Raw genomic sequence first — 22,568 nt, 5'->3', positions numbered from 1 at the left:
CCGAATTTTGATTATGACGAAAGTAAAGGAGGCATTTCCTCTCATATAAATCAGAGATTGAGGAGAATTTGCAATCTAAAAGCTGTCAATATTAAACACAAAAATATCTGGAGGGGAAGTCTTTCCCAAGAAGGCCCTCAATTATTCAACACCCTTCCCAGACCAATAAGAGATTTGACAAACTGCCCCATAGAAGTATTCAAACATCAAAAAACACTTAGACACCTTCCTCACAACTGTTCCGGATGAACCTCTGCTTGCCCACTATTTCAACCTTAGGTAAGCTGACTCCAACAGCCTCAAGGAAATGTCGAAGCATCGGACTCAACGAGTTGGATGAGCTGTTCAAGCAGAAGTCAAAAAGAGGTACAAAGAGGTACCGTCAACTGCTCTAACTTGGGACTGTTTGACAAAACATGGGACGGCAATTTGGCCACCATTTCAAAGAACCTCCAAAGTCATTTGATTTGAGTTAATGAACGGCGTAATGGTCTTCTAGATGGAACACTGCCCATTTTTAAACACAATCACGCAGCTTTGTTGTCATTCCCAGTCATTTTAGAAGAGCATGCTCCTTCCGAATGAATTCGAGATAGCATATTCATTAGATTGTTTGTTTTCACCTATCCCTTTAGAACTTTATAGCAGCGTGTTGTTGTGGGCATAAAAAATCAAGATCTGATCTCAGAGATATGGTGTGGTTGTTTTTGCGTGGAACAAGTCGAAAATCAAAATTAGAACATTCCATCCATCACAACTTATCCTTAACAACTCCAAACTTGTTCATTATTTTTTTTTAAATATATACTCAGAATTTATCAGAGAAAACAAAGAAAAAAACCTCATCCCATTACCTACCTTCAATAAAAAGATATACCATTTATTAGACATCAAGGTGAAAAAATGGCCCCTCGGAATTCGTGGCACCACCGTCGACCTTGACCACCATTTTTCAAATGGCTATCACTATTGAGCTTTTTTTGTGGTTTGAAAATGGAATAACTTTGGAACTACTTATCCAATTTTAACAAATGACCCCTCATTCAGTTACATCAATATGCCTTCTTGCCTGTCTTTAAAAATATATATAAAAGTAATCACGGAAAATGACGCGAAAAAAAAAGACATAAGTGTGAGAACAGAGTAATCAAACTCGTTAGAAAAAGTACCATTAGAAGTCATAAAAAATCAACCTGAATAAATGCAATCGAAATTCCAGAGAACTTCATAATTCCCCAAACAACATTACATTACTATGTCAAACTCCCATCACATAAATTTTACAATTACGTCAGAGTAGACTACGCTCGCCACCGAAGAGGTTTATTTGGAAAGGGTAATTATATTTTATTGTTCGCTTCTTTCTTAAAGATTCGCCGTTTTGGAAAAGTATGAATTTCTTTGTACATATTTTACCTACCCCAAATATTTAGGAGGCTGAGTTTTAAACGAATTGTCAAGTTGAAACGAACGATAAATGTATCAAGGTCTGTTTTATTTACCCCCTGGTGACTTAACAAAAGAGACTTAACTCGATTTAACAATCCAATTATTGAAAGTTTGTCTCGGCCTTTTTATAATGAGCGAGACATCACGTTCTCTGATTACGCAATTTTCATATTGACATTTTCGAGGCATTTTGATGTAACTGTCATTTTTCTCACAAAGGTAAGGACTTTTTAGTTGGTTTTCAAAATTTGAGGAGTGAGTTATATCGGATCGCCCAAAGTTACCTTCATTTTTTTTTATTTTCTTATCCTCGGATCGCTGATAATAGTCACCCCGGAATCTGTGTTTCCAGGGGTTTTGTTTTTTGGAATTGATTCAACAGTTAGGTAGGGTCAGGGTTGCTAGTAACGGCTTGTCACTGTCACTGGGCCGGGTGCATACATGGCCTCGGGCCCCGCAGGGTTGCTAGCAACGGCTCGAATTTCAGTCAGGTTTAAAAAAGGGGTACTTTTACCCATATTATAATAAACGTTTCCCGTCTTTTGCTAGTTCGTATATATGTTATGAATTGTGACACAAGTGTTACGCGTAAGCCAAATCGTGTATTACGAACAACCTCTAAATTGCTGAGTACAGGAGAAAAAAAATCGAAATTCAAAATGGCGGCCAAGCCCACGATGATAACTATCAAAAATCTTCGTTTTTCATTCAGCTATTGCAGCTCAATAAATCAATGAAATAATTGAAATAAAAAGTAAAAAACCTTGAACCTTTCATGACCAAATAAAAAAATTCATCTAAAGTGAAATACATTCACAATAAAACGATTTCCAAACCAACCTAAAGTCAGTGTCTGCACTAAAACTTCTTGCGGGTCACTGACAAAGGAGTTACGACTTCAGACTTAGATTCCAATTCTGTATAGGCTGCAATACACTGCCAAATGATCTGTAGTACAAAGACTTCCAATTGGGTCCAAAGTAAGAAAGAGATATCTGCACGGGGGTTTGTGTTTTTTTTAAACAAACTTCAAAATAAATTGTAAGAGCTTGTTACTAAAATATCACTTACTTATACAAATTGATGTTTAACACCCCTTCTTAAAAAATGACCTCTTAAAGTCTTTTATGTTTGCCGCAAGAAGGAAGAAAAATTTAATTTGGCCCCTGGTTTTTTCTCTCGTTTTCTAGCCATTTCCTGCGTGTTAGTGTAGACACAACTTTAATCCGGGGAAATGAAGCGTTTTCATTGGTCTAAAATCACGGATGGTCACGTGACCAAAATTTTTATCCAGGGAAATGCTGTGGCCGCAATGTTTTGCTTTAGTGAGATTGACCATTGGGCCATTCCAGTTTTTATTTGTAACCCCCCAATGGACCAGACCCGATCAATCGAACTTGTCGAACCAATCGAACAATCGAACTAATCGAACTCCATCGAACGATTAAAGTTCGATTAAAAAAATTATTTGAACCTAATCGAACACTCACAATTTTTGAAGCAACAGCAGTTTGATTAGTTCAGTCAGTAAAAAGTTCGATTAGTTCGATGATATTAAAATCCTCATATCTTCCCTCGCTTGCAAAAACTTTGTCCTGGCACGCGATTGCCAATTTCGACAGTTCCCGGACTTAACAGCTTGATGTTTATTGTACCCGGATATTTGTCTATCCGGAAAAAAAGTCCGTAGCCCCTCTGTTGCGATTTCGCGCGCCGGCCGAGTGGGAATAACGCCCGCCCCAACAAACCGCTTCTTCTGGCGCTAAAAGGATACAGAAAAAGTGTGTAATCCGTTATCGGAAGTGATTTCCCGATTTACATTCCGAATTTGGCTTTGAAAAGAAGCTAATATACGGTGGCGGAGCAGCACAATCTTGTCGAACAAAATTGGTTTATCGAACTGATCGAACCGAAACCCATTGGCATTGATCGAACTTAATCGAACACTCACAATCTTTTAAAAAATCTTAGAGTTCGATTAATTTATTTAATTGAACTTTAATCGTTCGATGGAGTTCGATTAGTTCGATCGTTCGATTGGTTCGACAAGTTCGATTGGTCGGGTCTGGAATGGACGACATGGAATTTCCGTAGCAAATTGCTTTCAAGAAAGTCCGGAATTTCCGTAACAAATTTACAAAATACCTATCAAAACCATGGAATTCCGTTACTGTAACCTAAAAAAATCATGGAATTCCAATACTTAAATGCAAAATTAAGTAAAATTCACGGAATTCCGATACTTTCTCTTTAAAGTTTGCCTGGAATTCCTTGCCAAAATTTATTTCAAAAATTGATGTCATCCATTAGGGGGTAATGTTTTTTTTCTGGAATGGCCCATTTTGTTGTTTAGATTTGAGCGGGCGAAATTTCTGTACAAACCAAAATATGGCTTCGTTGGAATACCGGTTGAAACACTTGTGGTGATTTTACTGTGCGACGATGGCTCAACGGATAAGGCGTTGGTTTCCGAATCTGAAGGTATTTCTTTGATGGTGGTTTTCGAACCCCCCACAGTGCGATGATATGGTTGGTCAAAATATGATACAGCACAGGTATGAAAACTTAGTCAGAATAGACCTTTTTTCAAAGAGGACGTTCTTTTGAATACCGTAAGTTGGTCTAATATCGACATCCCTCGTCTAATTCCGACACCCTTCTTTCACGTGCGTTTGCGTAGGGTAAAATGGCGAAATGCGAAAATCGAATTTGGCAAAAAAAAATTGAAAAATGACCCTACAAGATTTGACTATATCTTTTTATTCCATGAAGAGATTACTTTCAAATAAAAAATGTATCAACAATGAATGGGTAAGCTTTCTAGAAATCCAAACATAAATTGCATAGCTTTTACCAAAAAATAGCACTTTAGGATCAGAAACAGTCAAAAACCAGTTTTTTCCAATTTTCTTCGAGTTACAGGAATTAATTCCTTGTTTGTTTTGATCTGAAATTTTCAGTAGGGGTGGCCATTATGGTTCCCTTGCTCATATCAGGGGGGTCGAGACGGGGGTAAGAGAATTAAAGTTTCTAAGTAAAATCTTAATAATCACCCAAAAAAGTGCCTTTTTTATGTCCATATCTTTAAATAGATGTCCCAGCCTATCCCTCTTTAAGTAAAGCTTCCTATACCTTTTGTCCTTCAGAAAAACCAAAAATATTGGCCTTAATTGTTTGCTTTCAGTTCCTGTAGCCAATAGTGTGACCCCCTGTATTTCTAATTGTGACCCCCTGTATTTCGCGCGGGTTTTTTAATAGATAAGTCACATGACTCAAATCCCGCAGTCTATTGGACTAGAGAAAAAGCGAAAGTGAAATCGCGCGATCTGATTGGATGAAAAAAAACCGCGGGAGCTGGAAACGAATGGAATCTCTAGAATTATCATTTTAAATTCAAGATGGCGGCGAGAAAAGCACGTCTTTTGCTTTGGACGAAAGGTTGTAAATTCTGGTTGATTTTAAGGTTTATTCTTATCTTATCTCATTTACTTTAATTAGTAGAGGCTTCTTCAATGTTTGGGGAAGGTAAGTCTGTAAAAGTTATTTGTTTTTCGGTGGAAAAAAGTGTTTAAAAAAGCATTTTTTGTGCTCAAGGTTTATTTTTCTTCGCAAATTTTTGTCTTCAATCTTAAATAGATGAACAAGTATTTGACTGTTGCTTATGATTTTTCCATAGAACATAGTAAAACTATTCAGGAACTTGGACCTTTTTACATAATTTCAAAAAATCTGTTAGTTCTGGAGATATATTGAAAAGTTTAGACATGGGTAGTTTGCGTTCGTGTTTCGCGTTCCCAAACCAAACGCACGTGCTTTAGAGAAGGGAATAATATGAAAGCTTGAATCACTGATTGAAAAAGGATTATTCCTCTCTGACCACTAAGCAAAGAATAACAGTTTCAACCTTTCTATAAATTTCAGCTGATAAAAAGGGTGTCGGAATTGGAGGAGGGGTGTCGACATTAGACCAAGTTACGGTAATTATGTAGTCCAGCCATAAAAACAATGATAAAGCCATGCATAATTACTGTATCATGCATATTGTAATGATTATGCATGGTTTTATCATTGTTTTTCTGCTGGACTACATAATTATTCAACAGTGTGGCCTCTTTGAAAAAAGGTCTATTGAGAAACTATAAGTCTCAGAAACTCAGACTGTCGGAAAAGAGAAAGACAGGATCAGAGATAAGAAAATATAATAAAAACATGAAGGTAACTTTGGGCGATCCGATATAACTTCTTCCAAAATTTGAGAGGAAAATTTTGGCCTGACCACCCTGACCACCCTATCATCAGCAGAGTCGAGCAGAGAGAGGTTTACCAAAATAAAATATCAATATGTCAAAGTAGAAAGAATGACTAAAAAATGAAAAGAAATCATACCAATTATAGTAAAACTACTGAACTTTTGGTTGTGTGTGATTAGGTAGGAAACTCTAAAGAATCGTTTTATAAACATTTTAAACATTTAAAAGTTTTGGAGCATCTACGTACTGGAGCCTGGAGCTTCTGCTGAAATATTGTTCAGTCGGGCACGGCCAGATTGAACACTACTAACTCGTAACTCCAGAGTCTCTGATGTTATATCCTTAGTCCGGCGGCGATCCAGGATCACCCTTACAATTAGTAAATATGGGTTTTTATTTTATTTTCCCATCATATGGTCCCTTGGGACTCCAAAACCAGTTTTTGCCAGGCTGGCAAAGCTGGGGAAAATTTTTTATGGGGGCTTGAAGGGGGTAGGGTCATTTTAGCCTGGGGGTCTTAGAAAGTCGATTTTTGAAGTTCTCATTTAGCTAAAACTGATTGTGCCATCAGATAGAGCTTGAAGAGTAGATCTCCAAAATGGGGTCATTTGTCTCATTTAGTGGACTTAGTCCCCCGGAATTGGCCGATACGTCTTCAAAAATGCAATATTTTGTGCTGACGTCAGCATTTTTGAGAACATTTTCAGCGAAAGACACCAGTTTGAACAGATGCGTCTCGAAGAGTACTATCGATTAGAGGGGTCATTTATAGGGTTTCCTAGGCTAGATCATGAGATATTAGAGTTTGAAATTTTGCTGACTCAGCAGAAAAGGGCAAAAAACGTTGAAAAACGCTGAGTCAGCAAAATTTCAAACTCAAATCTCATAACTAGCCGAGGACCCTATAATGACCCCTCTAATCGATAGTACTCTCGAGACGCATCTGTTAAAAGTGGTATCTTTCGCTGGAAATTCTCTCAAAAATGCGACGTCAGCATAAAATATTGCATTTTGAAGACGTATCAGCCAATTCCGGGAGACTAAGTCCGCCAAATGTGACAAATGACCCCATTTTGGAGATCTACTCTTCAAGCTCTATCTGATGGCACAATCAGTTTTAGGTAAATGAGAACTTCAAAAATCGACTTTCTAAGGACCCCCAGGCTAAAATGACCCTACCCCCTTCAATCCCCCATAAAAAATTTTCCCCAGCTTTGCCAGCTTGGCAAAAACCGGTTTTGGGGTCCCAAGGGACCATATAATGAGAAAATAAAATAAAAACCCATATTTACTACTTGTAAGGGTTGATGCAAAAAAGCCCTTTTCGCCGCCGGACTACCTAGTTTTCCCGTGAATTTACATGCCATAAATGTAACAGCAAATATAATATTTGCAAAATACGCTTCGATTGGGTCTGACTGTACTTGACATCGAACAAAATTACGCATGTAAACAAACAAGCCTTTGATCGCTTCCGTTTTATCGAAAGCGGTGCTTGCTCAGTCTAGTCTATGTCTGTGAAAATTTCAAAATATAACTAAATTTTACAAAATTTTCAAAAACGTTTGGATGGAAATAGTGCTAGTATGCAAATCTTTTCAAAAAAAATAATCATTTATAATTTTATTCAAAGAATATAAAAATATTACAAAATATATATCATCAAAAGTCTTTCTTGCTACAAATACACCTTTCCATTTAAATTTCTGCTCTCCATCGCAGAGCCGAAACACTTTATTCCCGGTTTTTTCTAAGAATCGCTAATCCCGAATTTTCACATCCTGCCGTATTGAAATGCTTCAAATTAAATCCCCAAGCATTAATCAATACAAATTTACCTTAGATATTAAAGAAATAAAAGCTATCTTCTTCGTCTTTTACTTCGAAATCTTGTTCGTTTTCATATTATATTACGGTAGTCTGGGGCCGAAGTTTGTAACACTGTTTTTGTTTTTTTGGAAATCTCCCAGAATGCAACCGTTTTTTTTGAATTCTGTAAAAAAGCACCATTGGCTCGCTTCAGTTCCCGAGTGTCTGCGTTCCGAATTTCTCCGAGGCTCATGTCAAAGATTTCAGAAACAGTATGTCTGACTGTGCGAGGCGCACGAAGAAGACAAGGGAAGAAAGTCAAAATTTGTATTGGCATTCATGCCTCCCACTGCCAAAGAAGTGAAAGCCCGTTTGAAGAAAGCAATTGACGAAGAAGGAAATGTAATGTTTATGTACTTTTTGTTCTGAATACTTACCTAGCTTCCTCTCAATTTGAAATTTTTCAAACACCTCAAAATTAGCACTTTGAAAATGGCCGCCATTTTGGATTTTACTTAACCCTTAATGTTCAACTTTCCTCACTTCAGGTGTTGAACATAGAAGCTGTAAACGAAATGACTTCCTGGCTAGAGAAAATAACTATCACTGCAGAGGTTTTGCAGGTAAACATCTCTAGTTATTTCAACTTTTACAGAAAAACTTAACTTTTTTTGAGTTATATAAATGTTACATTGACTTTAGGATTTTTTTTTTCCATTCACTTTCAATAATAAGGAACACCATTACTTCCAATATGCCAAGCAGTTGTGCTCGATGGGAACCATCATCAGGGCAGATCAATAAACATCAATGTCTTATTAGATTCAATATAAGTAATAGACTTTTTGCTAAGGCTTTAGAAAAAATAAAAAATCTCATATTAGAATCAATAAGCAATAGAACTTTTGCTAAAGCAATGTCATGTCGGATAATTAAAAACTCTAGCACAAATCAAATATTGTCTTTTTCTCGGTAGTAATAAGGGTTTTGTTTCAAATAGCCATCTACGTTAAGTGGATAGGACCTTTTACTAAGGTGCGATGTGATGTTGAAGTATAGATCTTTTGGGTTTTTGCTCTCCATATTGAATTTTATGCAAAAATTATGGCTGAATTGCCGTGATAAGATTTAATAAGAAAATATGCAAAACCTATGCAAAAAGATAATTGACGTTATTAATATTCGGGTGTAAAAGGATGAAGTGACAGCCAAATAGCGTTAACTCTTTGTATAAAATTCATGGGAAATGCATGTTTGGACTTTGTACCCAATGCTGCACGCAAGCACTTGAGCTAAAGTCCCGCTAGCAGGACAAAAATCAGTTTTTTGAAGTTTGTGAAAAACGAGCAGTAAAAAATACAACTTTTCTATTTTTCCTTTTTTTTGCAGAACTTCCAGAAATGAAAATCAAGGGATAATGATAATTGAATACTATCCACTGATGATCTGCGGCACTATCTATCTATCTATCTATATATTTCGTACTAAAAGTTACTTGGTCCCATTATCCGTACATTTGAGCAAAGCTAAAATTGCTTTGCGTACTCTGTGCTTGAGAAAATGATTGACAGATTAAAGTTTATCACCCGTGCGGGAGCTTGCGGGTGTTCTGTGAGCATTCTTGGCTCAACCTTCGTAACGTGCTAAAATGGTAGAACTTCGCTACAGCAGATCATTTAGATGGAAGTTGTTGGAATGTTTACAAGGCTCTTTGTTTGTTTGATTGTCAATGATGAGATGACAGTGCTGTTATTAATTTTGTAAGATCTGAAAAATTGTGTGTTAGTGCACTTTATAGTTTTGATTTCTAATGAAGAATCTTATTCAGGTTTTCATGTTACTAGATGCTGTTTTAGAGCTTTAGATCAGAGTGTTGGTAGTGTCTTCCTATTGAGTCAGATAAATTAAAGCTACTTATTTACACAACAATATCCTCCAAACCAGTGAAAGATCAAAGGCTGTTTCGAGATGTGGCCACATTCTATTGCTTTTGTAAACAAAAAAATTTGATTTTGAACAAATTTTCAATCGAATGTTTTGGTTATAGAATAGAAAACTTAAAAGAGGCCTTGTGGTATAGTGGACATCAACCTTGATTCCTGTACAGGCGACAATGGTTCGATTCCCACTCACAACGGTTCACTTGGCAAGTGAACAAACCTTCGCCCGGGTCAACCCATGCCATGTGAGGGGAATTGGGTAGTCAGTTCACGATGCTTACTCAAAGCATCTATAGTTGCGAGAATGAGCTCCCAGAGCCTCCTGTAACTCAACCATAATAGAATAGAGAGGAGTTCTATTTATTATAAAAACATTCAAAGGAGTATCAGTAAAAATCCCTTTGTTTGAGGAATGTTTTTTTATTCAATGATACTTACTTTTTGATACTTTTTGAAGGCTTCTTTGCTCGTCTCAACAATCGTCCAATTTGAGAAATCCGATGATGGACCATGACTTTGATGCTATTTGAATCAGCTCTCCTAAGAGAAAAGTAATTCGGCAGCAGTGGCTCATCCAGTAGTGAATTGAGAAAATGGTCCAATTGATGTTTAAAATTAGTTTTGGAGCAGTTTTTGAGGTTACGGATGGATTGTGGGAGGGCATTAAATAGTCTGGGACCTTCTTCTGACAGGGAGTCTCTCCATATGTTTTTTTGCCTTATGTTCACCTCTTTTAGATAACATTTTCTACCCAGTCTATGGTTATCATAACTGAAGATGCCACCTTTGTTTTCAGCATAGTTAAAATTTGGTACAAGCTGTTCTAGGATGCTCCAGGTGTAGATAATCCTGTATCTTTCTCTGCGCCGCTCCAGGCTGTATAGTTTAAGTTCTTTGAGCTTCTCCCAATAGTTGAGATGTTGAAGTGTAGGGATTCCATTCAGGTAAGATTTTTGAAGTGATTCCAGTTGTTGGATCAGATATCTTTTTGAAGGTGACAGCTGGGAGCAATAGTCAATGTGTGGTAGTACCAGTGACTTCCAAAGAGTTAGCATTACTTGACAATCTCTTGACAATCTCATCTTCAATGTATTTCATTTTTTCAAAATTAAATGTAATTCTCTAGAAGTAAGATTAATTAATTTGCTTCTCTTGAAAACCAGAAATAATTATCTTTTATCTCATAGCTAAACCAGGGTGTCTACGGGACCTTGAAAACCTTGAAAATGAACCACCCAACCTTGAAAACCTTGAAAACTATCAATTTTCTGGGAAAAACCTTGAAAACCTTGAAAAATCGTTAAAAACCTTGAAAAATCGTTAAAAACCTTGAAAAGCACTATCCAGTCATTCGAAAAGTAAGAATAAGTAAAAAATCGCCTGCGGCGCTAAACCTTTATAACGTTTAGAGAATTCCGTATTTCCCTGTTTCTGTTGCGATTATGTCGCAATGAATGCAACATTTTCTTTTATTATTATTCAAAAAAACATTTCAACAAATATTTTTCAGCATAAGCTTTTTGTTTTATTAAAAACATCATCAGTGCATATACAAGTAATTGAATAATTAATTTTCTGGCTATTTTATTACAACAATTATCTTTTATCATTAGCTGAGTTTTTGTCACTAATTTTCGTTTGCATGAGCCCTAAGAAATCGACTGTTCCCCAATTTTCAAATCGCTTCAGGGCGTCTTGGAATAATGGCCGTTCATCAATAAAATTTTGAGGATTCCTTGAAACAACTCTTTTGGCAATTGATTTTGTAAAAAACAAAATCAAAAACAAGGCGTTTTTTAGCCATTTGAAAGAGTCAAAATCAAAATTTTCTCTCGTTGACGCAAACCATGGTTGCGCCTCCTCGGTCACTGTAAACAATTGGTATTGCTTCTAATTCTTTATTTCTACAATTGGAAGACTAGGGAGCTGGAGTATTTCTTTTTGTGGTAAAAACCTTGAAAACCTTAAATCCCGGAAAAAAAATCCTTAGACACCCTGTAAACATCCATTTAAAAAAAGCATAACATTAAACATTAAATTATTCTCCTGGAAATACCGTCAACTGGTCTAACTAAGAACAATTGGTCAAAACACGGGACAGTTAATATTTGGCCTGTATTTTCACTTACTGTTAAATCTATTTGACAACAAATTTGCTTTGATAACTCCAAGTTTATCAATCATACTTTCTGTCATAACATGTTATGATAACTTTCACTGATAGCGCACTTTTTTTAACTTTTTTGTTTTCATTCAAAATGACCGGACTTCGATTGGAGAATTTGAGAACGCCCGCCGCATATCACCCGATGTGATTAACAAATAACGAGTGTGTAACTTGCCGCACAAGTGACGTCAAACGTGTCACACGCTTCATTGTTTTGTTACTAATTTGGTCTTCGTTCCAGCCATTCGCGTGTGTTCCACTACAGATTTTTTTCATATTACGATTTAAAAGCCTACTTTGTGCGAAAGAGAAATTGTGTATTTTTAATACGCTGTTCATTAACTCACATCAAATGACTTTGGAGGTTTGAAATGGTGGCTGAATTGCCATCCCATGTTTTGTTAGATAGTCCCAAGTTGGAGCAGTTGACGGTAGCACAGCAAAATGACGCCATATCTCAAACTAAAACATTGATCTGAAACTAGCATATGTTTTTTTGCGTTTCATGAATTTTTTCATATACAGTAATTCAAGATGGCAGATTGAAAAGCGAAAAGGTCTATTAAAAACTTCAACATCAAAACAATGACAAAGAATATTCAATACAAGCATGCTTTACCAATTATACTTTTATGTTTTTGTTGTGATGCAGGAGTTTTTAATTAATCAACATGACATTACACAACATATCTTGCATATCCTAGCCTGTATACCGATTGTGTTCTAAAACAGCGGATAGACAATACTTCGCTCTCCACTAAGTATTTCATTCAATGTTACTCCAGAGTCAATAATAATTCCATGGTTAAATATAAAAATGCATCTCTATACAGATCTATATTATAATACGCTTAAATCTGAACTCTCCCATTCTCGCATGAAGCTATTTTGCTAGTGATTTTTAAGCACATGACAGTTCTTTTAGCACCTTTTCCTTGTCGATCTTTCATTTGCTAAATTTCTGCCCCTAAATTGAAAGCCGTGAAAAGGATTCAATTTGGTGATTTTTATTATGGTTTCCATCCATACATTCCATCCCATTTGCTACACTGTAATACATACAGATAAGATACATAGGGTATGGAATATAGAAGTCAAGGGGCTCTGAAAAAAATTAAAATTAAAATGCATATTTCTTAGGGACTAAGTCCAATCAGTATCAAACTTATAATTTATATTCTTTTTTCAGGAAACTGGGATTGGTCTAAAGATGAACAACTTACGCAAGAAAGTGAAAAACAATGAGCTAGCAAAACGTATAAAAACATTAATTCGCAAGTGGAAGGAAGATCTTGAAAAACTAAAAACCAATAATGGGCTTGATACAACTCAGGGGAAACAAAACTCTAAACAAAATAATCCAATAGGTGTAAAACGTAAATTTAATAATACAGAAGATGTAAAATTGAGGACTAGTTCACCGAAGGTTCATTCTCCAAGTTTAGCACAACGAAAACATCAATCCTCACCTAATAGAAATCACACACGCTCTCCTCACCCTTCGACGTCGTCCCCTCGTGTTTCAACATCACAGAGCGCCAACAGAATCTCGTCACCTTCTACTTTATCACCAAAACGTAGTAACAGCCGACCAGCCTCTCGTAATAACGTATCCAGTCCTCTGAGTAAGAAACATGCAAGAAATACACCAAGTCCGTTGGTTACTAATCACACTAATACAAAAGAAACTATACCAGATTCAAGGAACAATAATTGTAGTCTTAATAACCAAAACAATAAAACGAAAGCTAATAATGAGAATGGTGTTCACGACATTGATAAGAAAAACAGTATTGAAGTAGCAAAAGAACAATTTGATTTAAATAATAAGGATACAGATACTCGCATTCAAGAGGACAGGATATCTTCTATAGATTCTGGATATCAGGGAACATTGAGCGATGAATTTTCACCCACTGAACTATCACCAGCTGATAAATTTGTACCGATCGATAAACCTCCAGAGATTTTACATAGCCCACCGCCTCCAAGCCCAAGCTCTTTTGAAGCAATTGAAGAGGAAAATTTAGAAGTGAATCGTAAGGATTATGTAGATAATCCGACTTCACCAAGTGTTGTAGCCGATGGTGTAAATGGGTTATATGATGACAGTGATAATTTTTGTACTTGGACGGATGAAGTTAACCACGGGGAATTTGCAGTATTGCCATATGTCATTCTTGACTAAGAGAGATTCTTAACCTTTTGTTACTGTTTCTACTACTTCAGACCTTGTCTCCACCAGATGATGAGTTTGTCACATTATTTGTCTTAAAAAAAGCAACCAGACTGGATTATTCATGATTTTTATGATCTGATCATATTCTACATCGAATTGTCTCAACTGCTGGAAATTACACTAATTTTGTTCATGTTTGAATGTGGAAATTTTGCCTTTTTTGAAGAGGAGTACTTGGGCAAATGCGAAATCGGGAGAATCAGTTTTTTTATTTAAACTTTCGTTTTTTTTGGAACTTTTGGAAATTTTTTAACAATGATATCAACTATGGTTACACACAAAGTCACTACAGTTTTATGACGAAAACTTCCGAAATCGTTGCTTCAAAGCTTTCCACAGGAAACTCAGAACGTTTTTAAAATTTTTGGTTTACAGTAACCAAAGTCCGTATAAAAAAACCGGTCTGGAAGCCTTTTGTTTCCTTCCATTGCTTCTTACTTTAAAAACTTGCGTTTGAGAAATTAGTTTGTTTTGCTCGCTTTTTGATTATGTGATTAAATCTCAAACCAATTCCAAGAGGAACACCGGTAACGTGATCAAAAACTGTGCAAATCGATTTTTATCTTTTGATATTAACAAAGGAAAAGCTAACAAAAAGTTAAAACAATAAGCTTCTAGACCAGAGTTTTCCTTTGTGTTTTGTATAGCCGCAAGTTTATACATCTCTATTTTTCACTGTTGAAAATGGATAAAATCTTTGGTTAAAGGGATAAACGGATGGCTCTAGATGGTTTGAGATCTTTGACCTGTAGAATGCTTTCTGAGCAAAACTCCCATAAATCTTTACGTCAAACTATTAGTCTATTCTTTAAACGACTTTTAGATTTCAGCTAGAAAACTTTCCCCTGAAGAATCCTGTGAGTGATGTATTAAGAGATTTCTTGTCATGTCGCAGCTGAGGAAAGAATGGAGGTCAACATATTTAGAGGTTTTCTCTCAGGACTAGAAAAGGTTTCTTTAGGCTAAAATGATCTCAAACCACCCAATTATGTCCTTTTATCTCTTTATCTTGCAACGTGAAATTTCACCATATTATATGACTACTTTTCGTTTTGTGGAAACAGGGTCCAGTAGAACTAATTTTTAAACAGAAAGAAAACAAATGAATCATTTTGAAAGCAAAATTAATATTTGGATGCCTCAATTCTTTCCAGGGATCTATCACCTTCAGAACAGTTTTCGAAAGTCACAATTCATAATATGCACCATTGCAATCCATTGTCCTTCTAACATTACATCACGGACCCAACAGCTGATCCGTTACAAGTAATGTATTGACTGATTTTACGTCACTTACAACAAATCAGCTGTTGGAACTAAGGTGTGATGTCGAAGACATTTCAGTGATGCATATCATGAATAAGCCCATGTTCAGATGTTACGGTTACATTCCGTTCCGAAACGGTTCCGAAATAAGCGTGAACATCAAAATTCGAAACGTTACAAAGCAAAACAGATCGAAACGGTTTCGCTCCACTTTTTTCATCGGAACGGAACTACTCCGTTTTCTTGCTCCGAAACGTTTCGAAACCAACATGAACACACTCGATCCGTAACGAAAATCATACCGGAGCGAAACGGAACAGTAATGCATACACGAATAAGAAATTAAGCTAAATGAATGTTTTAATACTTCCATTTTTTCCAGGTATGTCATCATCTTCAAAACAGTCACAATAAGAATTTACTTTTTGCTGACATAAGATTTCTTGATGATTAATTAGTACAGCTGCCAAAAACTAATTCTAAATAAGACGAGTCTTAAAAATTAATAAACGGGGGGGGTGGACTCAAAAAAAGTTCGGGGGGGTTGCAAAACTTTCGAAAAATTAACAAGCGGGGGGGGGGGAGGCTCGTTTATTTGGAACCTAAGAGTACTTTACTTTCAGCTAGAGACCTTATACAGAAATTACTTTGGCTTTTCTTTTTAGCCCAAAGACTTAAAGTGTCCGTCTATGCGACGAAATAGAATTTTACCTTGCCCAAGGGAACTTATTTTAACGGGAACTAATTTTGACGAGCGGCAAAAGTCCTGAAAATTTTTAATTTTGGTGAGTAATTAGTTATTAGAAAGTAAACAAAGAATGGCAAAAAAAACGAACACATTTATTTTTATTATAAGCATCTACTTTATAAGAATCAAATCAATAATTCTTGATTGAAGGCAATATGCCTTTCAGTAATTAGTTATTATAAGCATCTACTTTATAAGAATCAAATCAATAATTCTTGATTGAAGGCAATATGCCTTTCGGTAATTAGTTATTAGAAAGTAAACAAAGGATTGCGAAAAAAATGAACACATTTATTTCTAATATAAGTGTCTACTTTATAAGAATCAAATCAATTTCAGAATTTTTAGCGTTTCCACTGTGATAACATGTGAGCGATAACTTCTCTTTTTGAGATGTGAGCGACCGTCTATCCCATGTCATCTCAAAAGTAAAGTTGAAACCAAGCTTTCTTCCTCCGACTTGAATTTTATCGATAAAACGAATTTAAAATCTACACATGCGTTATTTTGCTTACTTGGGGATATTTCGAAAGGAAGCTCTGCGGGGCATTCTTAGCGACAGCTACTTGCTAGTTTGATATTGGTGGGAACTAATTTTGGCAAATGTCAGCGTAAATCTGTTCTATTTTGCATTATTTGAAGCTTTTTTGTAAACTCAAGAAGTTATTTAGGCAAAATACCAAAAAAATTTAATTTTGGCGAGAACTTATTTTGGCGAGTGATCAAAATATTTAATTTTGGCGGAAACTAATTTTGGCGAATTTTGTCTAAATTCGCCAAATTTGCCAAAATTAGTTTCCGCCAAAATAGGTTTTCCCTTAAGGTAATTTTTGATTCATCCAAAAACTAATCTGGTAATCTGGTAAGCTGTTGATAGCATTTTTTTTATTTCATTTATTTCATCAAGTTAGTTTACCATAGATAAATATCTAATTTACACCAACAGCAACAAAAGATATGAAAAATAGAGTTCAGTAAATTTTGCAAATATTACAAGTACATAGATCTAGAAGTTTAAGCTTAAGCAAACTAGAAATATGAGATTCAAAGGATAACTTGAAGTCAAACACAATAGCAGCTCAACTGAATCAGAGTTTGTGATAATAATGGATAGTACAACTGCATAGCAGTACAACTCTAGTTAACAAAAATATGAAATAAGATTTTAATGTTAATCTATCGGTATAAATTCAACCATGTGTTCATAATTTTCAAAACAAAATTATTCTTGTTTTTTCTCTGGCTCAATCTCAGCTTTGATTTTCTCTAATTGATTCATATTCATGACCTTGTGATTGAAGTAATGTGCTTCCGGAATCGCTTGAGCCAGCTTTACAATCAAAACTCTTTTTTTCGCTCCATCACTGTTCAATGCAGCGACGATTTCCGCTTGTACTCGAGCAATGATTTTTAATCGTCGTGGTGAACTCATTCCGCTACAAAGGTCATAAATAACCATCCAGAATATGGTTGGCCATGCAATGATTGGGAATTGTGGGGGAACTTGAGTAGCTTTGAGTAAACCAAAGAGATTTGCTGCTTTATAAACATCGCCTTGATCCCACGCCTTCACGAATGCTTCTACCGCCCGGTGAAGAGGGTAACCAGGTGTTGCGTTCATAGTTACGGTCTCGATGGCCTGGTGAATTCCAAATTGACCAGGGCTGATCGGGATTCCACAGGCAGCCATTGTAAGCATTATTGCTTCTACAACAATACTTCCGCACTGTTGTGCAGTCACCATGTCAACGGCTTGAATGGAATCTAAAACACGAGGTGCTTTCAAAAGGGTGTTTTCATCTTTCATGAAATACGCCATGTATCTTCCGTCGTAAACACTTTTGGAAAGATTCAACTTGAAGGTTGGAATCTGAAGACCTTTCTTGATCATGTCCATTCGTTCTTGAGACAAATTCTTTTCAAGGATGAATTTGGCGCCTTCGTCGGGGACATCTTTGAGCTCATGGTCCAGTTTAAAGACCTCTTCAGCGACTTCTTTGATGGCCGAAATGACGTCATTTTTCATGGAAGCATTATCTTCTAATTGTTGGTAAGCATTCTTGTCCTGCTCTTTGATGAATTTCAATGTCTCATTGATTACCTATTAGATTGAATGAAAAGGGTCTTTTTTTAGTTCAGATCTAGAGTGTGGGGGTACTGGACTCAACGTCATAAAAAATTATCAAAAAGCAAAGTTCATCAAAAAGTAGACTCTAGACTTTTGGCTGAACTTTGCTTTTTGATAATTTTTTATGACGCTGAGTCCAGTGAAGTAGTTAGACTAGGAGCGTTTGGTGAGGTCGCCATTTTGAGAAAAAATGTTAAAAATCCAAATAACAATAAAACTATTTGGAATTGAAAGATATAATCAAAAATGAGAAACAAACATCAGATTTGCAATCCCTTATTCTCAAAATAAAAACATTGCTTCATACTGTTTTACCTTCTAAAAATAACTAAGCAAAGCATATCACCATATACTACCGGCTACTTAATCGCGCAATCCAGTCTATAAAAAAAACTTTAAGTGGAACCCGGGCTAGAGAGTGGGCAACAAGTTTGAGGAGACTGGGTCAGATTCTACTTTGAAGAACTGACGTCAGAATTCTTCGTCTGTGACAAACGCAAAGCAAACAGTTTTATTGTAATGACACTGGTCTTAGACACTGGATAAAGTTTCTCCGATATCCTGGCCAAGCAAAAAAAATTGATTGGTGTTCTTTTGGAAGTGGTACCCACAGTGACAGCGCTAGATCTACTTTTGCTTGCATACTAGTGATATAATGCCGTTTTTTGTTAGTCAAAGTTTTGACACAATGGCTTCTTTACGGGTACCTTATCGGGGAAAACTTCGTCGGGGAAAATTTTCGTCGGTGAAGATTTTCGTCGGGAAAAATTCGTCACTTGCTGGTAGTTGGTAAACGCATTAAGGCCGGGGAAAATTTTCGTCGGGGAAAATATTTGTCAGTTGTCCAAAATTTCGTCACTTTCAAAAAAACATCCGATCAAAGATGACAGATAAAGCTTGGTCCAGGGTTTTTAGAGGTCAGTAAATGCAACGGACTCCTGTTTAATGCCTCCTCAATTTTATCAAAATTAAAAAGTGACTATAGAAATATTTTTAAGCTCCTAACACACATGGTATTGTAAAAGTTATGATTTAATTTTTTTCACTGACCTGGTTCTGGAATTCATCCATTATATCCGTGTTGTTTCTGTTCCTCCAGAAGTTCAAAATTTCTTTCGATTTACTAATGCGAGTTAATAACTGACTGGCTGAACTGCATTGGATAGCTCGTATTTATACCATGTGTGAAAGTCTTTTAGAACGGCCTGATCAAATTCTTTTAACGTATACTATAAATATCATGCAAGTTACATTTTAAAAAGGTGAACAGGAAGTTTAATTCTATTGGTCCATCGATGTTTGAGGGCCGTTTATTTAATTTCATCATTTCATCATATCATCCTTACACTTCCCGAATCTTTTAATATATTATTTTTGAGTTTAGTTTAAAGAATACTTGACATTCCTCTCTGGTCAAAATAAATGCATGATCATAATACCTAAAACATTGAAACTAGGAAATTAAGTTTGCATTTGAATTCATTTCGCAGTGGAGTCTTCGAAACTAGAAGACAGATAGATAGAATCGATATTTTACGTGGATAGCCCAGTAATCTAGGACTTTTAGGTAGTCTTTCGATTGTTTTCACGGGGTCCACGGACAGCCGGCTCGGCTATCTATGAACTGAACAGAACATTGGAAGGAGCGGGGATTCGAACCGCGAACCCCTGGTTTAAAACGTTGACCCCGTTTACCACTTGGCCATCCCTCCTTAAACTCACATTCCTTTATACACACCAAGGTCTTAGGACCTTAGCGTCGTTTTTCAATTTCCAATTTGCAAAGAGCCGTTATCCCCTAACCATCCCTTCTCGTTTCTACACTCCTCAATTTTATTCTTAATCTTACAATATCATCCCTCAAGCCCTGATCAATTGATTTTCATTCACTAATGATTGAAAAGCCTGGGGGGGTGAGCTAGGCAATGGAAGGTGCTGGTATGTGCCGCCCTTAAGGCTACCTTTTTGGAATTTAGCAGTCCTAGTAGGGGTTGGAAAATTCAGAAAATTAAATAAAAAAATCAATTAGGTTGTCTTTAGAGATCAAAGAGTAAACTTTGTTAAATTTTGAAAAGGTTACCACCCTTCTTAGTATGATTCCAGTCTGGCATAAACGCTACATTGCTCCTCGGGTTTATAGTGTCAGCGAGTTCCTTTTTGTAGCAGGAGATTTCTTTAACCGAATTGTTGTTAAAATGATAATCAAAATTTAGGTATCATAATTAGGTTGAAATGCTGAGATTAGAAAAGCCTCCTATCGTGAGTTTAAGAATTCATTCTTAAGTATATTTAAAAAGCTTTAGAAATTTTCTTAAACCCTTTTCCACCGATTTAAAATATAAAGCAATCCTGCGCATGCATTTTCCTATCGTACTCACAGCAACTTGCACTACTTATGAACGTGGTCTAAAATCTTCGGCGAGCGCTAACAGAAGCGTTACGCTTAAAATAAAATACGTGATGCGCTAGATTGAAAACTGCGGAATTCAAGGTTTTTAGTCTTTCGAGCTTATTCACCGGACTGACTCAAAAAGTAAATATACCAGGACATCTAGACTAGTAAACTAGTCGTTGAAAACAGACCCATATACAAAAAATCAAGCTCCAAATAAAAAGAATCGAAGGGCGGGTGAAAGTTGCGTCTCTTTTCTGAATTTCAACGACTAGAAGCTACTTCCCTCAAAAAACGTTGTTTAATTTTACAACTTTTTTTAGGTTTTTGAGAATCCATCCAACTTTTTTGGCTAAATGATATTTCATAGTAACATTGAACATGGGAACACATAAATAAATGAGCATTTCTAAAAACGCAATAAACAGAAAGAAAAATAAATGCAATCTCGCACGGGTCAGACATACAGAAATCTGTATGTCTCTCCTTACGATTTTAGGTGAAGAAAAAAAGGCGTTGGAAGTAGCTTCTAGTCGGTTATTTTCCTTTTCTCTCACGCGCGCTGAATATTTAATTAGTATTTACATTATTTGATTGACAGTTTTATTATAAGGTTATAAATAACCGACTAGTTTGCTAGTCTACAGGACATCGTACTTTCACCCTTGTTTGATAACTGATTTTGAAGACGGAAGTTTAAACAAATTCTAATTTTAATATTTTTATAAAATAGATCCAATATCGATAATTTCTAGTTTCTTTTCCCGAAAACCCCGCTGCTAGTTTACTCTTCCTCATTAAAAGATTTCTCTATTTACACCATTTTTTCGAAAAGATTTAAATTCCTTTGGCTCGGACCATTAGATTTAAAAGCAAAAGGATTAATCAAAGCATGAACTTCTAATTCATGATATGCACCACTGCAATGTCTTCTGACATTACATCACGGTACCAATAGCTCATTGGTTGGAAGTGACGTAAAAGCAGTCAATACGTCACTTACAACCAATCAGCTATTGGGTGGAACGGAAGACATTGCAATGGTGCATATCATGAATAGACAATTAATTTTAAATGAGATTCATGATTAAAGTAGGAAGTATAAAGCGTAATGATTTTATATGAGATGCCTGATGATATAGTCATTGACTTTCAAGACTCGAGACTCCTAGATGTGAAATAAAGCCACTTATTTCCCATCTAGAACGCCCGCGCATATGGTTCTTACACAAACGCCGTTTTCAAAAAGTGCAGTCCTCAAAAACACAAGAACCACTAGATACAATCTGTCATCGTGATTGTGGCGCGTTCTGGATGGGAAATAAATGGTTTCACCTTTTCTTGCCTGGGAAAAGTTAGAGATTCTACTTTAGCAGCCCTTCAGGCTTTAAACTCAATGGATATAGTGCGTAAAAATGATTACTATATATCCATGTTTCTTTACAAGAACAAACTATATAAGAACAAACGGATTCGATGACAAAAATACTCACAAAATAAAACAGCCGTAATGACGGCTGCAAACTCCGGTAATTGTCTATTTGAATAGCGAACCATTATGCAAACATCTTTATCGTGGTCAGCCTTTCTTAATATATCTAACCTAAAATTTAAAAGAGTGTATCCTATACTATTAAGTGCAAGCGCAAACGCAAACCAAATCGAGAAATCAAACCAGAAAGATCGGACAACCGAACGCGACTATCGGGATTGATCGGATTTACGCACAATTACATATGAAAATCACTGATTTTAAGAAACTCCTTTAACCACATTTTAATAAGAAGAAAGGGTACCAAAGGGTAACTTTCGTAACGCCCATTATTTGACAAAGCAGCCCCGTGTATGAGGGGCCGTTTAGCATACCTAGAATTATTTTTAATCTATTTCGAAACTTCGGCGAAAGATTTCAAAGAATAAAAAAAGTGCTGAGAAAAAAATATTATCTGATTATATATACCTAATTTTAATGCAAAGGTTTAAAGAGAATTCTTAACATTGTAGCTTACTTGCATATTTTTAGAATTTAATGCAATTTCATTTCCTATTTTATCAACCAATCAAATTATCTAGGTTACCTATTGACCAATGATAATTAACTTCCGTCATCTATATTTAAAAAATAAATTTGGTATAAATAGAGGCAGTTTTTTAGAGACAACGATATTCAAAGTTCAGAG

General features: G+C 35.9%; 2 protein-coding genes across 2 annotated transcripts; one reads left to right on the top strand and one right to left on the bottom strand.

Annotated features, from left to right (window-relative positions):
- Positions 1-7,727: 7,727 nt before the first annotated feature.
- Positions 7,728-14,982, top strand: LOC136823784 (mediator of RNA polymerase II transcription subunit 26-like). Its single transcript, XM_067079954.1, has 3 exons — positions 7,728-7,910; positions 8,057-8,131; positions 12,805-14,982. The coding sequence occupies exons 1-3, from the start codon at positions 7,848-7,850 to the stop codon at positions 13,801-13,803; spliced, it is 1,137 nt and encodes a 378-aa protein (XP_066936055.1). The 5' UTR covers positions 7,728-7,847; the 3' UTR covers positions 13,804-14,982.
- Positions 14,983-17,008: 2,026 nt separating this feature from the next.
- On the bottom strand, positions 17,009-19,150 carry LOC136823857 (uncharacterized). The gene is made up of 2 exons (XM_067080016.1): positions 19,047-19,150; positions 17,009-17,969 (listed from the first exon to the last, which is right to left on the bottom strand). The coding sequence occupies exons 1-2, from the start codon at positions 19,065-19,067 to the stop codon at positions 17,091-17,093; spliced, it is 900 nt and encodes a 299-aa protein (XP_066936117.1). The 5' UTR covers positions 19,068-19,150; the 3' UTR covers positions 17,009-17,090.
- Positions 19,151-22,568: the final 3,418 nt, after the last annotated feature.

The sequence above is a fragment of the Clytia hemisphaerica genome, unplaced genomic scaffold (genome assembly GCF_902728285.1).
Source record: "Clytia hemisphaerica strain Z4C2 unplaced genomic scaffold, Clytia hemisphaerica genome assembly, whole genome shotgun sequence".
Lineage (NCBI taxonomy): Eukaryota > Metazoa > Cnidaria > Hydrozoa > Leptothecata > Clytiidae > Clytia > Clytia hemisphaerica.
Note: the sequence above shows the minus strand (reverse complement) of the source record. Positions and strands in the feature narration are given on the sequence as shown.